The following is a 17,230-nucleotide window of genomic DNA, read 5'->3' as shown; positions in this document are numbered from 1 at the left end:
CTTGCAGAGTAATTTCCTGAAGTCCAATTTGGTGCCTCAGTTGGAAATCTAGCCCAGTGCCTCCAGTTCCTTCTCTGAGTGTCTTGATTCTGACCAGCTGTGCTTGGACTTGCTGCTATTTAATGGATGTTCAGCAGTGTCTGCTGCTTTTCTGGCAGAAATATTGCAGAGGAAGCTTTCAGAGGCACTCTGGGGAGACCTAACACTTGGTGTTGGAGGAGACACCGTGTCCTGGAGCAGCACAGACACTTCCAGGTCCATGGTGGTGGTAGATGGGACAGTTCAACCTACCTGCCTTTGGAGGCTCTATTCCCCAAGTACAAACCTTTGCAAATCTTGAGTCCTGTTTTGTAGGTCCTGTTGTGATCAGTGATCGTAAATATTCTCTGGGTCATCCTTCCAGCTTCACTTCCTCCATCCTGGTTTTCCTTCTCTGTGCTTTGTCTCCCTATTCTTTCCTTTTCCCTAGCAGTACTGTCAACTTCCTTTCTCATGTGTCCTTTGAGGACCTGCTTCAAAACTCACAACCTTCCCCTCTGTCTCCATTGCCTCCCTCTGCAGACATGTAACCTGCAGGCCCTCCTTATTGATCTGTTCTGGTACTGCATCCATTCTATTTCACCGAAAATATTTGGCCTTCTTGCTGAGGGGAGGCAGTGGAAAAATAATTTCCTGCTTTCCAAAGAATGGATTGCACAGTTAAAAATTATTAACTACCTACATAGAACTTCAAACAAGCAAAGAGAAAACAGACCAAGCCCTTTATCCCTTTCTTTCCACCCCAAAACAAAAGAAATCAAAACCTCACCAGTACCCTGTGAATAAAACAAGATGGATGTGTGCATCCAAGTGATTTAAAATCTTCACGTTATAGACCTTAAAAAGAAGAATGTTATCCAAAAAAACAACCTTTACACAAAGAGATGCTGTCAGATGCCACCATGGTAGTAGTGGGATGGTGAAATCACACAGACACACTTTTCTTCTCTGTTCTTTGCATGAATTCAATACTTTCTAAAAATATGTTAGAGGTCCTGAGAGGCTGGGTAATAAGCTGAAACAAACTGAAAGAAAAGTCCTATTTAGCTTCCCTTTATGGCACACACACGTGTCTGTGTGCATTGGTTAGTTCCTAGCTGAATTATAACTATTTGGTGAAGACAGAACCAAGAGCAACAATCTGTTGAATTCCATCCCCAGTGCCTGTGAAGTGGCAGCAGTTCCAGGCAAAGTGCTTTGAGGAGCCTGGTGCCGCTGTGTTGAGCACACGTGTGTAAGATGTATGTCTGTGATCCATGGGGGTTTTACAGAAATGGAACAGGCATGAGCATAAGATACCAGAGATGTGGAATCTGCTCTGGCTCATCTGTTAATAATTTAATCCCTTGAGACCTCGTCCAGCTTTATCATCGTTTTGGTGTCTTAGCTAGAGATGTTTGGAGCAGTGATGGAGTGGGAGGAGGTGGTATCTGAGCAGCTGGTGGGGAAGAACCCAAGGGTAGATCTTCGTATTTTAAGCCCCAGGTTGTGTTTGAACCGAACCTTGCCTCATTTGGACACTAGCCCAGAGTTGGGCACAGGGTGGAGGCAGAGGCACTGTCCCCATGCTGTGGGCAGGCCAGGCATGATTGTGCTTGTGCTCCATGCTTGAGTCTTCTCTGGGCTGTCCCAGAGGAGCTTCTGGCTGAGTCTTGTGTGTCCTCCAGTGGGACAGTGGCAAGGAAACCCTGCCATCGGGTATTAGCTGTCGGGAAGGCAAAGTACTGCCCTGGAGGTCTCCAGCTTGTCAAAGAATTTAAATGTCCATTTGATGGGATTGAAAATTACCTCTGTTAAGATGCCTTCTTTCTCTCTATCTAAAAAAAAAAGTGTGGCTTCACATTAATAATTAATGCTCTGTGGTGACAAAGTCACCGAGGATGGAGGTGCAAGTGTAGTGAGACGTAAGGCACTAACGAGAGCTTTTTGCACATTAACGGGGAGGATTTCCCATCACTTTTGTTTTGATCTAATCGGCTCTGACAAGATTACACACTGTGTCTAAAAGCCTCTTTAACTCTATAGCTCTGAATAAATTTTTGAGTAGTTCTCAAGATTTCCCTGCAGAGTCTGCTTGGACTGGGCTCCTAACCCCGAATTAGTTAAATCTCTGAGGAAGCAGTGCTTTGTCTTGGTATTTCTGCTGAAATTCAAAAAGGTTCCTGGGTCACTTTGCTCTACCATTGGCAGGTGCTGTTCCCACACTGATAAAGGACCAGAATAAACTTCCTTGTAAAAAAAATTAACATAATATCAATAAAATAAAAGTTCAAATAAGAACCTATTGATTGAAGAGTTCTGAAAAAGGCCATTTGTGAACTTGGAATTCAGTCAGTGTAAGAGGATGCTGTGAGGTTTAGGTTGGACCTGAGCCACTTAGTTTTTCAACCCAGATTTGGGATTCGATCCTGAATCAGTCCTGGGTAACCTTCAGATGACAGGACAGAAAATAATAGTGAAGAAAGCCAATAGTACAGCTTGATGTGGATTTCTTTCTTTTCCTAAGACAGGCTAATTCCAACAAGGACATTAGTCAAGCACAAGTTCTTGTCTCTAGAAACAAGCTTGAGCTACTGAACTGGGCTGATATTGCAGAATAGAGAGCAGGGGTCTTGTCAGATGACAGGAACACAGAATCAAGAGAAACCTCTGTGAAGGCCAGAAGGGTTCCCTGGACCCTTTAGAACAGGTGACTGAAGGAGAACTTGCCTTCCTCCCTTCATAGGATCTTGTGTGAGGATTGTGTCAAAGTACCTGTGAATCATTTTCCTGTAGCTGCAAATTCTACAGGCAGCCACCTTACTGCAAGGACCCAGGGCTGTGTATTGTTCTCAGGTGAAATATTTCACTCTGTTCTGATGCTTTTATTTGTGTATGGCAGCTAAAAAGGGCAGAAAACACCAGCGGGAACCTAGGGGAAAACCTTTAATCTTCAAGACTTTTTCTTCTTGTTGCCAAATAAAGGTAGACCATTCTCTGCAGGTGTCTGTCACTAGCACTTCCATCAAGAACTGGTCCCTGGGAAAGTGTGAGTAGCAGAGGGATTTTCTGTTTAACACCCTGAGCTCAGCTGATGTGTGAATATACAGTGACCATTGTAACTTCTTGGGAGACAGGTGATGAATTTCCCACTACTGAGTGAAGGTTTATTTTCCCAGTAGAGGAATTTGTCACTCTGCTAGAGGTATTAATGAGCCAAGAGCCTTCTCCCATGTGAAAATCCATGTTTATGCCTACCTGCTGAGCCCAAGTCTTTCTAGGGCAAGGGAGAAAGGAGCCTTGTCCAGGAGTGAGCTGGTGAGTGAGTCTGGACACAGACTGCCTGCAAAGGTGCCCTTTTCTCCATCAGCTCTGCAGAGAGGTTGGAATGATTAGAAGTGTGAGGCTGGATGTGTCTGGGCCTTTCTTGCCCATTTGATACTATGATGGTTTTCCTGGTTGCTGACTAGTTGAGCAGACTCCAGCCTTATATGGCAGCTCTTGGAGAGTTCAGTGACAGCAGGAGTAGAATGACTAAATATAAAGAAGAAGTGATTTAAAGATCTGTTGGGCCCCAATGTGTCCTAGTGCAGTGCACAGCCCTCCTATTTTGAATGAGTAGACTCTGGCTGTGCTAGTTTGTATCTGTTATGTTAATCTGATGATTGGAAACAGCCATGTTTTAATTTCCTTCACCTGGCTGGTGATGGTGTGGCCTGTTCCTGGATAGCTGTGCACTAATGTTGAGGAAAGTAATTCTAAAATTACCTTGGATATTTAGGGTTAAGGCTGGAGCAAATTCATTTTGTCAGACTCCACTGCCTTCAATAAAAAGCAGTTCCCAGCAAATGCAAACTTTAATCTTGTGTTTTTGTCAAGCATATACAAACTTGCTTTTAATTTAGCCGCTATCCTGCTGCTTGTTGTGCTTATGAAGCATTTTATTGTTGGTGTTGTCGTTCTGAATTGATTGGTAAATCTGTCTGTACCAAATACTTCCCAGTGATGGAAAAAGAAACATTGAAATTTTAATAACACAGGAGTAGGAAAGATCCAGATGTAAGCTGGGAAAAAATGAAAACCAATCAGCCTTGATTAAACTTTTCAGATAAGGAATTGGGAACATCGTGTCAGGATAAATTGTGTTTGTTCTAATCACTCTATCAGACAAGATTGAAGCTGCTGCCAATAAGAAATTCTTAGGAACAAATGTATAAAAAAAATATAAGGGATCTGATAAGAGAAATAAATTGATCTGGCTAATGTGTTACCATCAGTTTTGTAGCTGGGTGATGCTTTGAGATTTTTTTTGCTTGTTGCAGGTCTGACAGCCATGTGTTCACTGTTTAATTTTATCTTGTTCTGTGGGCAAAGGAAGGGCTTCTACATCCAGACTTGTAAAGCCAGTATTTTCCATGAAGATTATTTTTACCGTTCTAAAAATACACCGCTGTCATGAGTACCAAAGCTTCTATCCAGACCATTCCCTCAAAGCCTTTGGGTCACTTACTCAAAAACTGGCTCACAGTAAAAAAGGATTTTCTGGACTGGAATTTAGTTTAACTTGCTCATGGTTTCTGCTCTGCCTTCTTGAATACAACCCCTTTTTCTGCTTTTCAGTGAGGCACCGCTGCTGGAAAGGTTCCGGCAGAGGGAACCACATGGGCCGACCCTACGGGAGTGGAAGCTGCTCCTAAACCAGGCATTTTGGGCTCTTCACTAACTCAGCTTTCCTGCTAGTCTTGTTTGAGATCCAGGGCACTGCACATGTGCCTTACTGCATCTCCTGAACTGTCATGGGACGTTCCTTAATTAACTGTAAGAAGTCAAGGAGGGTGCCAGCTGGCCCAGCCTCCTCTGTCATAAAACAGGGGTTTAATATGTTCAAGCTAAGGTGATGGAGAGAGAGAGATATGCAGGTAAGAACATGAGCCAGCAGGGAAAATGGATTTTTTTTCATTACTTTACACATTTTGGAAGAAATGCTTTTTCCCCCTCTCCCATCCCAAGAAAAGAGAAATCAATTTTTTGACATTCCTTAAAACTTGGAACAGAAAAGAGATTATTTTTAGCTTATTCCCTGGGTACTGTGTAGGCTCCAGTCTTTGGAGTCACTTTGTTCCCTGCTGTAGCAGATACAGGATTTATACAAGCTCCAGAGAAAAAAAAAACAGGAGGAAGAAGAAACATTTCAGAACAAGTCCCTCTTTTACCTCTCCACCCTTTCTTCCCCTTTCATTCTTTGCTTACTACTACTCCTGCATTTCAGAAGTTTCCTTCGCTTTGGCTCTTTCTCAGCATGAATTACTTACTTGAAATATTGTGAACAGAAGAGGAGAGATTATAGTTAATTTTAGGATGGAGAAATAAGGCAAAGGGAATAACGTTCTGGGAGAAAAAGCAGCAAAGTTGGTCCCTGGATAGTACAAGAGGCCAGGCTGTAGCCACAGGGTTAGAATGTGGAGCCAGACACACACGTTTGTGGGTGAGACATGCAGATGGATAAGCTGGATTTCTGGCTTTCGGGAAGAAAGTCACAGCTGAGCTGGCTGCAGCAAGTGAAAGTAATGAGCTCCAAGGGTGAAGTTTGGGAGTGATTAGAGAGGATAAAAATGGCCCTGAGGGGAAGATGGCACTTGTGGCAGCAGACTTCTAACAATTTTCTGAGACCTTTGGGCAGCTTCACGTTGTTGTTGTTATCCAGAGTGGAGCTGATTTCATTTGTTGGAGATGAGCTCCATCCCTAACACTGGCTTGTCTTTTTTCCTTGAAACAGAGTCCCAGGTCTAAGACTCCAGATCCAGTCTCTCTGTATCCAGTGGTTATCTTTGCCCCTGAAGCTGGTGTGTTTCAGATGCAGAGCATCCTTCTATCTTTTTGTAGCATTTGAATGGTCAGACTTTAATTCTCAAGGCTGAACACAGTGGCAGTGGTTTATTTTCCCATCTCTGCAAATGAGTAAGCAGGTTCTTCCTTTCAGACCTGCTGTAGATGTTGGAAGTGGAATCCGTTATCATTAAAACCTTCACGTGTTCATACATGTAGAGTCCAAAACAAAAGGACAGTGGTGTCCCTGGGGATGTTTGGATTTACAGTTAACTAATATAGAGCTGTTTTTTCAATTCAACACACATTAACAAAACACTCTGTGTGCAGACCCTCGACAAACGTACCTGGGCTCTGACGGGGGGGAACAGGCTGTGGGCATTAATAACAGAGCAGTGTTGACCACAGCCCTGGGAATTATAGGCAGTGTGGCATTCATATTCACCCAACAATGTCTCACTTGTGTTTGGTATTTTAATTTTCTCAGGTGGATTTGCAGCTGTAGTCACCACACCTCTCGACGTAGCGAAGACGAGAATTATGTTGGCAAAGGTAAGAGTGAAGGAGTCCAGCAGACACACAGGTGACTGGCCTGGGTAGTTCCAGGCTTTCTGTAGGGTTGTTACAGAATGAAATCCAGCACCTATTAATAATCATTTCTGCCCTTGTTCTCGAAGGCGGGATTAGATGTGAACAGGCAGAACTAATGAAATTGTTGTGTTCCTTTCCTTGAATTGCCCCTCTGGTCCTTTCCCAAAGGACTTGTCTGAAACAAGGCTTGGACTTGTGCTTGATTTCCAGAGTCTCATGGAGTGCCTTTAGGAGAAAATCCTTGCAGAGTCAGACACCCAAAGTTAAACTGCTCATCAGGGATTTATTCCTCTGTTGTTTTGATAACTGTTGGGCTTCAGAGTGTGTGTGTGTTTTTTCTGAGGAGGGATTGGCACTGGATTTTCTGTCCTAACATTTTAAGCCATAGTGATTGTGATGGCCTACATCTGCCAACCAGAGCAAAAGGAAGATTGCTCATAAGATCAGTAAGTTTAGTAAGTTTATAAATTGACAGTGGGTCTGATGTTCCTGTCATCTCACTGACCCAGAGCAGAACTGACAGCTTCATAGCTAAAAGCCCTGAGCAGGTGGGTGTTCCTAAAGCCTTTCTCTTCCCTGAGAAGAACTGTTGTGTTGGCAAAGGACAGGCATCCTGGAGGTTGTATGGGTGGTTTTCACCCTGTTGCTCATGTCTCTCAGTATGGAGGTGTAACTTGTTGATAACATGCACCTCCCCAGCCAAGTCACACACATCTGTGCTCGCCACGTTGCTGGGTGTATCTGTCATTGCTGGGCTGCATCTGTTGCAGATTCTTTGTCTTTCAGTAGTGTGGGTGATAAAACTGTAAGAACCAGGTTTCACTTAACTGTGCCCCTGTCCTGGGCATCCAGGTAAACATTGGTAGGGGAAGAAGGGTGCTGTGAGGTGTTCTGAGACCACTCAGACAGCTTCTTTATATTATCTCCACAAACTAGATCACACATCTAATAACTACAGAATCTGTAGTTCTACTGTTTGTCCTTTGGTTTTCACTTAAGGCTATTTTCACGTGCAATACACTGCTGACATTCTCTCTCTCTCTCTCTCTCTCTCTCTCTCTCTCTCTCTCTCTCTCTCTCTCTCTCTCTCTCTCTCTCTTTCTCTCTCTCTCTCTCTCTCATTCTCTGTGTGTGGTGCAGGCTGGTTCCAGAAATGCCAGTGGGAATGTTCTGACTGCCCTTAGTGGCATCTGGAGGACACAAGGCCTGTCAGGGTAAGGACATGCTGCACCTCGGGTGTTGTATCTCTGTGTGTCGGGGGGTGGGAGAGAATGGGATATTCTGCTTATATTTAAATACTGTCAAAGAGAAGAGATTTTGGTTGCTGTACACCTGGACAGAGAGTGGTTAGCTAAGAAAAGTCCCTCGGGGAGGGACTTGTATCTATTTAAATTCAGACTTGCACATCTTGTGGCAGTGAGGACCACAGTTTCTTCTTGAGGTGTGTGAATCCCCCTCCTGGAATGTCAGGGAAGGATGGCATAGGAGTCATCTTTCCCTTATGGGCAGTCTTTTCCACCTCCTGGCAATTTCTTATGCTGTGGAAGTCTGGGGTGATGTCAGTCCAATCTCTTAACTGCCTCACTTTGCTCAGGCCTGAGACAGAGAATTGCTCTCCTGACCTTAGAGTGGTGTGGGAACACAGATTCCTCTGCTAGCATTTGTAGAACATTTTGAGGTGTCAAAGGCTCATAAATGATTGTTGATTTTTACCTGCTTCATTTACTCCACCTTGCCCTCTTTTGGGGGCGTGACTCATACCAGTTGTTCGGCACTCATAGTGAATATATGTCCTAAACAACTTCTCCAGCCCATGAAGTTTAGCCTGTGCTTCCTTCAGTAGGGTTTGTGTCCCACCTGCCCATGGCCTGGAAGAGAAATGGAGAGATTTTTGGAAGCTTTACTTGGGTCTTTTCCCTGTAATTTCTCATAGGTTTTTAACCCCCTCGCTGTGGCCGATGCTCTCAGGGCGCTGTTTTAACCTTTGCAAACCATTCCCAAAGCATCCTGCACATCACTGCTCTGTGGGGGACAGCTTTCTCTGAACATCTGATCCCTGCTTGCCCAGCTAATGAAAGTTCAGTCCTCTTTCTACACATGTGGGAAATAATTCAAAACAAATTGCAGGAAGTTCCTGAACACCGATTCCAGGAAGAGGTCCAGCTGTGCCCCCAGGCAGTGCTGGGATGGGTTGTCTCAGGTTTGCCTCTCTGAGGTGATGAGGTGATGTGGCAGTAGATGAGTTTTGAGTCCTTCATGGCTTGGTGGACTCTAAGGCATGTTTTGAAAGGGAGTGGGAGAAGTGAGGCCTGCTGATGGCAGTTGAGCTCTGAGGGGTGTGAAGAGGCATGGATTTGGCTGGGGAAAGCTCCCCTATTCCCCAGCCAACAGCAGAAAGTAAAAATTTGTGTTTGTGTTCTTTTCAGGGTGTTTCAGCAGTGCCCTTTTCTAAACAACCCAAAATTAAACTCTGCCTAAAGATAGTACCCGTGGACTAGGACCAAAGGGAACACAATTCAGTTGAAATCAAAACAATAAGTGATCTGGAGAAAAAGTAACATGTAAAGGAGGCCAAGCTGCGTCAGCTGCGAGGAAAAGGAAGAAAGTCTTGGGAAAAATAAACGTAGAGGCTGCCATGCCTGCTGCCAATTATAAATCTATTAATCAAAAACAATAAAAATGTCGGGCTTTTTTGGCCAGTTGCAACATGACATGATTTATGGCTCCTCTAATAAATCTCGTGCTTGAAGAGGAGGAATTCTGAGGGCAGAAAGACTCATTGCTTATTGCCACCTTATTAAAACCAGAGCACAGGGCTCAGCTTCCTGGTCTGCACCTAGTAAATCCCTCTGCTTCACGCCAAGAAATTTCACATCCCTTTCTGTCCAGGGAGAGCCAGGCCTGAGGGGGGAGGTGGGATAGGGATGGGGTGAGAGGATCTGTGTGCTTCTTCGGAGGAGTAGCCGAACTGTTCCTGTGAAAGGGAGTTTACATCTTGTCCAGCTGCTTTTCACGCAAGGAGGTGGAGGTGTTTGAAAGCCGTGGATGAAGCTTCACAACTCACTGGTGAGAAAGATGAGGGTTACTGGAGTGATAAATCTGGTGAGATGGCTTGTCCCAGCCTGTGTGTACCTGGGGATGGAGCTGGAGGCTCGTACCGGGTGTTCTGTTCCTCCGATGAGGTTCCTGGTTGGAGTGGGCTTGGCATGGCAGGTGTGAGCCACATTGCTTGCTCTGCACAGCCAGATCCTGCTGGCTGCTGTGCAAAACACAAGCTGCCCACAGAGTGAGCTCGGTGCAAAGCTGTAGCCAGAGAAAAGCAGTGGTTTGTCTCAGCATGGCCACCTCGGTGGTCCAGAGGGCAATACATGAGTTTTGTGGCTGAGCACACAGACCCTTTTTCTGGGACTGGCCCCTTTGTGCTGTGTTCAGGCCCTGCAGTGCCTTATCCACTTGGGCTGGGAAGTGGTGGACTAACCAGCCCTGGGAGTGTTCAAACACTGTGTAGGTGTAGTGCTTGGGGACATGGTTTAGTGGTTGGCTTGCAGTGGGTTAATGGTTGGACTTGATGATCTTAGAGGTCTTTTCCAACCTAAATGATTGATCCAGAGGATAACTGCAGGGGTCCTGTTAGTCTCCTCTTAGGGGTTGAGGAGTGGCAGAGTGCCAGGTGAAATCTGTGCAGACAGAGAGCAAATACAACTAGACAGCAGACCTGTGCCCACCAGAGCGGTTTCTGATGGGGCCATCAGAGATAAATCCAATTTATCTCATCTGTTGATGGGGGCAGGCATGGCCTAGTGGGGACCAGTTTGGATAAGGCCTGTGGCAAAGCTCAGCTCTCTAGATTTGGGAATTCCCTGCAGCTGTTCAGCTCTACCCTCCCCCAGAAGGGAGCCCATGGGGGGAGCGTGAATTGGAGAGGCCACAGGTACAGGTGGGAATGGGAAACTGGAGGAAGTAGGGCCAGGATTCTTGGAAGTGATGCTTAGTAATAGGGGTTGCCAGGGATGCAGCTTCTGGATAACTCAGTTATCAGCTCCTGTTTGTGTAATAGGGGTGTCTCGAGTGGGCTGTTCTGGAAATGAGTGTCTGCCACTGCTCCCGTAATGAGGCCGCCTAATTCGGCAGGAGAGGGATGGTGTGTGCTTTGGGAGCGATGCTGCTCCATAGGATTTACCCTATCAGTGCTCTGTCCATACATGCCTCGTACAAATTACTCTGTTTTAAAGCTGTCATTATGGTAATAGACCCAATTGCTGTCTAGTAAAGCCATAAAATGTTTCCATCTGCCTGTGTGCTCCAGGCTCCTTAGCAAAGCTCGTTACAGCCAGAGTTCCTGCAGCCGGAGGTTTCCCCGTGCAGCACGAGCAGCCAGGCACAGGCTGGGAGCAGGGAGCTCCTGAGCAGTCAGGCCTCACCAGGAATTACACCTTGTCCTGCTGTGGACATGCTCCTGGGCAGGGACCATGCAGTGTTTGTTAAAGCCAAGGGCAGTGTCCCTGCAGAGCTCAGCCAGACTGAGGGCAATGCATCCAGGTGGGGGGGATGCCGGACGGATTCGAGCCTGATGTTTAATCCTTGCTTGCCACAAAGGAAGCAGCCTGTAATCCTCTGGGGGAATGCACTGGCCTATCCCGAAATTGTTGAACCATCTAGGAGCTTAGATGTGTCAAGCAATTGGCTTCTCATGAGTTTCCTGTTAATTTCCCAGAACTATTAGGATCAGGCACCTAAAAATTGTGGTGGCTGAAAGCACCACAAGTTGAATGTTGCTGCTTTATCCCAGCTGGACCCTGTGTGTTACTGGGAGTGGGCTGCTGTGGTGAGCAGGGCTGTCCCTGCAGTGGGGTTGCCCCTGGCAGAGAGAGGAGGTCCCTCTGCCCTGGCTGGATGGGGGCAGCAGATGATGGGATGCTTCCCACGTGGATGTGTCTGAGCTCCTGCCACAAAGACCTGCCCTTTCCTTCTGCACCTGCGGAGTGTGGAGAGGGGTTAAAAATCGCAAGCCTTGGGAGTCCTCCGTTAGGGAAGTCCAGACAGATTTCCTTCAGGGAGCAGTGGGGTGGGATTTAAGAAACCAGCAAGACAGAGTTTTTCTTGGCTTCGTTTTCCGAAGCCGGCCGAGCACCACCAGCAGCCACCTTTCCTTTGCCTTCAGCTTGTTCGCAGGTGTTGTCCCACGGATGGCAGCCATCAGCCTGGGAGGCTTCATCTTCCTGGGGACATACGAGAAGACTCGCCAGCTGCTGCTCTGAGCCAGCCCGGCCGGTCCCGCCGGTGGCCACCGAGGAGCTGGAGAAGCCGCAGGAGGAGTCGGGCGGCGAGCACAGCCTTCCTCCCGCCACAGCAGCTGTCCCGCAGGCTGAGAGCCACTCTCGCTGTTAGAGAGAAGCAAATCCTCCAATAATCCAATTTCCCAAACATGAAATTTTCCTGCATGGAAAGTGAGTGAGGTCATCGTGAGAGTTGTGCCAGCAAAGTAATGTTTTGGGGGGGTAAACAGCTAATTACGGTGGCTAAGAAAGGCGTTATTAGAACTCCTGCAGGGCAAGTGTTTTGGAAACCTCCAGCTCGGGGGGCTGAGCTGGGAGGCTGAAATAAAGCAAGTTTTCATCGTTCAGTGGCACCTGCCTCGTAACGTGGGGAGGGGAAGGGGCTGATAGAGTTACAGCCTTGCTGCCCTCCAACAGCACCAAAAGTATTCTGGGTTGGGAGAGCTCTTTGTAAAAGACAATCATCCATTTGTTTCTGATTTGAGCTGTATTTGTGGAAGTTTATATTCCTGTTTATACCTACAGGTGCTCAGCAAGCATTCCTGTGTGGGAGCCAGTGCAGCTTTATTAATCAGACTCACATTTCTCCAGTAAAAGCACAGGCTTGTATTATTTTACAGCTGTGCTTTTGCAAAGACATGGAGCTCTGCCTTCTTTTGGTCTTCATCCCTCAGCAGCTGAAGGAGCAGGAGGTTCAAGTGCTGAAGCCCAGGAGGAAGCCTGGGGAAGGCAAGGCAGGGAGAACATGGGAGTTCTCCTGCTATGGATCCTGAGGGCTCTCAGGGGGCTGCTGGCAGGCAGAGCAAAGCTCTGCTGCAGTTCTCGTGTAGGAAACAGAAGCTGTAGTGGCCAAAATGGTGCAGGGACTAGCACGGTGAAAAGACCTTACTGGAATTACTCAAAATCATTACCAGCATCAGGGCTGGGAGCTCCCAATTTCCAGCAGCTTGGCTGAGCGGTGCTGTGGAGTGGGTTGCTGTGGGGTTTTCCGGGTGGGCAAAGCCAAGGGCTGTGGAAGCACCAAAAAACCCCTCCCTGGGCTGCGCCAGCATGGTGGGTGACGGGGCTGGGACAGGCAGTGGTGTCTCAAACCTTGCCCTGGGCTTGGCCACGGTGCTGGGAAGCTCCTCACACGGTGGGTGAGCAGGTGGGAGCTGGCACGTGTGGGCTGAGCCGTGCTGGGTGAGCAGGGCAGCCATCGGGCTTGTGCCTGCTCTGCTCCATCCTGGTCGTCGCAGCACGGATGTTCCAGGGGTGATGTGCTCCCCTGGAGTGCTGTAATTTAAGTTTGAGATTGTTTGCCTCATGAGGATGATATACAGGTAGGTGGAGGAACACACACCAAACCAGGTTTGTGCATGACCAGCGAGCACGTGCGACCCGACCCGGCCCAGCATGACTAAGGCTGTCATCCCATGACATAGTAATGAAACCTTTTAGAGGCCAAAAACTTAAAAAATAATTGGCAGACAAGTAAAACATACAGAACAAAGGACTTAATTCTTAAAAATAATCTTCAATTAAAATGGGGAATTTCAGCCAAGTCCCATATTGGCTGGTTGTTAACGCTACCCGTTACCAGGGCTCGGTGTAGCTGTTCCTGCCACTTGGAGGTTGTCTCTCTTTTATGACATTCTGTATATGCAACAGAGCCAATTTTAGGGGCTGGGGGAGGGAGGAGATTTATTGCTCTGTCTCAAAATCTAACTTATATTTGCTCTTTAAACATGGTGACGGGGTTAGCAGTGCAGTCGATGCATTTAATTACTTGCGCTCTAAATAATCGTCTTTAGTAAAGTCGTTGGGTTGTGATGCATTTTTTTGTTGTTTTTATTTAACATTGCATAATCAGTTTTTGTCATCACCATTTTGGATTTATTTTTTTTAATTTAGAAAAAACCCCCAACATATGCCAAACAACGAGCCAAATTGTTTTAGCCAGCCTAGTGGTGGGAGGAGATGCACCCCCAGTGCTTCTTATTCTCCTGTGCTGATGGGCCAGCTCCACATCCCAGATTGCTGTGGGAAGGCCAAAGATACCCAGGAACAGCACCAGTCAAGTGAGAACCCCAGCAGGTGGCCAGGGCTGTTCTGCATGTACCAATTTTTCTGATCCTGATATAAAAAGGACATTTTTAGTTTTGGGAGTATGGGTGGGGAACACAGACCTAAAAATGCAGGGTTTTTTTCCCTTTGCCTTGAGTTTTAGCAATGTTTTTTTTTTCAACTTTAGCAAAATTGTAAAAATTAATTTTAGCCCATTACTGGAATGAAGTGGGATAACACTTGAATCTCAGACCAGGCACCAGCCTCCTAAAGGTTTTTTCTTTTCCATTTAAAAAAAAATTAACTCTTACATATGTTAAGGGACTTCGAGTAAGACAACCTGCTTTATACTCAAAGTTATAATTTGGAAGAGGAAATACTTTTATTATTTTTTTAAAATACATAGAAACTGAATTGAGATTTTTAGTTAAAGCAGGAATTCAGGCTTATCTCCAAAGTTGCCGCTGGAATTTCCATCCAGGGTGGGGTTGGGGTTTGGGAACACCAGAGGTGTTCACAGCTGCAGCTGTTTTTACTTACACACACGCTCACACCCCCCCATCTGTTCTGTTCTCAGTGCCAAGATAAGGGGGATTTGCCAGATACTAAAGCAAGCTGATATACTGGAAATCTATTTCTTACGAGTTCTTTGTTCTGTCTTTCAACCCAGCCCCCAAATTCCACCCCATCCACACACCAGGCTGCCAGAGCCTCACGCTGTTCCACAGTATCTCATGGTCCAGTTTCAGGAGTGGGTACACTAGCAGTTAGTTTGCATTTTCACCAGAGAGAGACAGAGAAGAGTTATAGCAATGGATTAGAATTTTATTTCATTTTCAACTGAAACTCCCAAAAGCTCACTCTCAACAAAACAGCTGTAATATTATAAATGAACCTTTATTAAAGACACTTCAATGCCATTTGTTAGACACTTCAATATCTTACATGTTTTTCAATGTACAACATTGTACCAAATTTTCTAATAAATAAATAACTTTGTACACAAAAGTAATACTTCCTCTTTCACATTGCCTCTTAGAAGCAGCAAATTCACATATTTAGTGGAAGTCATAACATTAGGCAGTTAACTTTATTCAGAAACATTATTTTCAAATGTTAACGTGGCAAATATGCTTTTGTATCCGCAATGGTGATGACATCTCCGCCAGCAAAATGAATCCACTGTATCATTCCCATCTTCCCCGTGTCCCTGGTTCCATGAGCCGGTTCTGGAGCACTTTTCCCTTCGGTAAAGGGAAAACTACACTCGGGTTTATAATTTTCTAACATCCATTTCCTTTGCTTTGAATAAACTTGGCACCCAACATAATTCACCACCTGTCTCAAAGTGCAAACGTGTCAATAGTCAGGAACTGGTACAGACAGGTACTGGCTGAATTACGCCTCGATTCATCCAGGGGCAGCTGCTGCTCTGCACTGACACTCTCAGCAGCTGCTGGGCACAGAGGTGAGGTCCTTCCCTCAAGGTAAGGCTGGGCAGGACCAGCTTCTAATAACACCAAGGGGCACCTTGCATCCCTGGAAGCCCACAGGTGTGGCAGCACTCAGGCAGGTCCCGAAATGATAGACCTGAACTGAAAATTAGGTGTTTCTGCCCTTGTCTCTGATGCTTGTTTTGAACCCCAGTCCCAGCAAAGGTGGGTTCCCATCAGACTCGCCCTCAGTGGAACTGGCATTTGAGTTGCTCCTAAGGAAAAAAGTAACAAACCCCCCTAATAAACCTTCCCCTAAAGTAGTCATCACCAGAGTTAGGAACCTCATGTTAGCAGAACTCAAATCACAAAGAACTGGGAGTCCTCCATCCACAGGTAATGACGCCAACAGAAAGCAGCCCTTCTATAAATAAAAAGCGTCACAGTGAAGTCAGAAGCGACAAAGATCTGTTTGACTGAGGTGGGTATTTCTTTATCCTCCCCAATTAATGGATGAACTTAAAAGACCACATAAAAATATTTGGGACATTGCCATTTAACAGTCTATTCGACCATAAATGCATGGTTCTCCTTCTAAATGAGTGTATTTCTGACTAGCCCAGAACTGCTACACGAGGCAGCACAACTCACTTGAAGGTGATATTTTCATAATACAGAGTCTGGCTGCAGATGGGGCCAATGGTGTTCAACTACAAAGTGTAATATTGTGTTGCAGGGGAAAAAAAAAAGCATCGTATGAATTCATGGTACAGCTGTCCCCCTAGGAGTGCGATTTAGTTTTGTTGACAAAACAGCTCTATGGTTTCCAACCCCCTCCAGAACAGATGTATTTTTTGGGTGTGAAAATGCATTATACTGGCACTGTTCCCTCTAGGCAGGGCAAGGCTGGATCGTTACAGGCACCTCAGGCAGGTAAAGCTGGATCCTCTGGGAGTGAGTGTTGTGGTGATCAGTGCTGTGACAGCTCACATGGCAGGTAACACCTTCTGTGATGATGTTTTTGAAAGGTGCACTGTGTGAGACCACCCCTGGTTTACTGCACAAGTTATTTATTTTGGTAACGACTGCTTCCTAGCCGTGACAGCCTTTTCCTCTGGTTGTTTTGGGGCTCCGCACTGTTGCTGAGTTATTTAGTGCCTCTTGTGTGGTCCACTCTAACATCTCACACAGTCACAGTTCAAACACTAATTTTTATGCAGTTTTGAAAAATAAAGGAATTTAAGTTCTTCCACCAACAGGAAAATATCAGGTTGCTATGTAATTTCCCACTGCTTTTTTCCCTTATAAACTTCATTTGAAACAGTTGAAGATCTCTGTTTAAATGTGTTAAGTGCAATAAATTTCAAAGGGGAAGGAAATTTGTGCTAAGTAACCCAATTGATATTTAGAATCATGCACATGCACATGGCTGGCTCGTGTCCAGCCTCTCATCCACCAATACGAGTCTCTCTCCACAGGGCTGCTCTTGGTCACTTCTCTGCCCAACCTCTACCTGGGATTGCCCCAGCCCAGGTGTACTTGATGTAGAGGATCTTGCATTGAAAAGAGGACAGTCCCTTTGGAACAGTCTGGCTTTTTAAAGTTCGGTTTATGCATTTAAGGCACCAGAATTATTTCTCTCACAAAAGTTTAACAGCAACCTGATACTGAAAACAATATTGCCAAAATTGTAAAATTTCACTCAGTTTTCCATGCACTAAAGATTAAAATAGCCTCTGTAAAAGATATATATATATTTATATATATATATTTATATATGAAAACTCTTATGTACAATTGTATCAAATACTTTTCTCTTTACACAATAATCCCTTGCATTTATGTGCTTCATATGCAAGTTGACTTTTGAACACTTCATACTTCTCAGGGAAGTTTTAAACTATGTACAATCAGACGACGCTCGAACAGGAGTTTGTTCCCCATACAAGCTTGTTTCTCATACCTCAGTCGGTTGCCTTTGACAGGTCATCAGTTCGAGATTCGAGGTAGAAGTAAGTAGCCTATATCCTCTGTGCAAAA

The 17,230-nt window shown here is 45.6% G+C and overlaps 1 protein-coding gene across 2 annotated transcripts in view; it reads left to right on the top strand.

The window, feature by feature from the left end:
• The window catches only part of SLC25A26 (solute carrier family 25 member 26), an 83,084-nt gene extending 71,031 nt beyond the window's left edge, over positions 1–12,053 (top strand). For both annotated transcript variants that reach the window (XM_027889296.1, XM_027889295.1), the window contains 3 exons: positions 6,332–6,396; positions 7,576–7,649; positions 11,597–12,053. In XM_027889296.1, coding sequence (XP_027745097.1) covers positions 6,332–6,396; positions 7,576–7,649; positions 11,597–11,693 — 236 coding nt within the window. In that variant the 3' untranslated portion in view covers positions 11,694–12,053. The remainder of the gene's footprint in view (positions 1–6,331; positions 6,397–7,575; positions 7,650–11,596) is intronic.
• The last annotated feature ends 5,177 nt before the right edge of the window (positions 12,054–17,230 follow it).

This window comes from Empidonax traillii, unplaced genomic scaffold, assembly GCF_003031625.1.
Source record: "Empidonax traillii isolate 1590-97213 ecotype Southwest subspecies unplaced genomic scaffold, ASM303162v1 scaffold258:size685985, whole genome shotgun sequence".
NCBI classification, from domain to species: Eukaryota; Metazoa; Chordata; class Aves; order Passeriformes; family Tyrannidae; genus Empidonax; species Empidonax traillii.
Note: the sequence above shows the minus strand (reverse complement) of the source record. Positions and strands in the feature narration are given on the sequence as shown.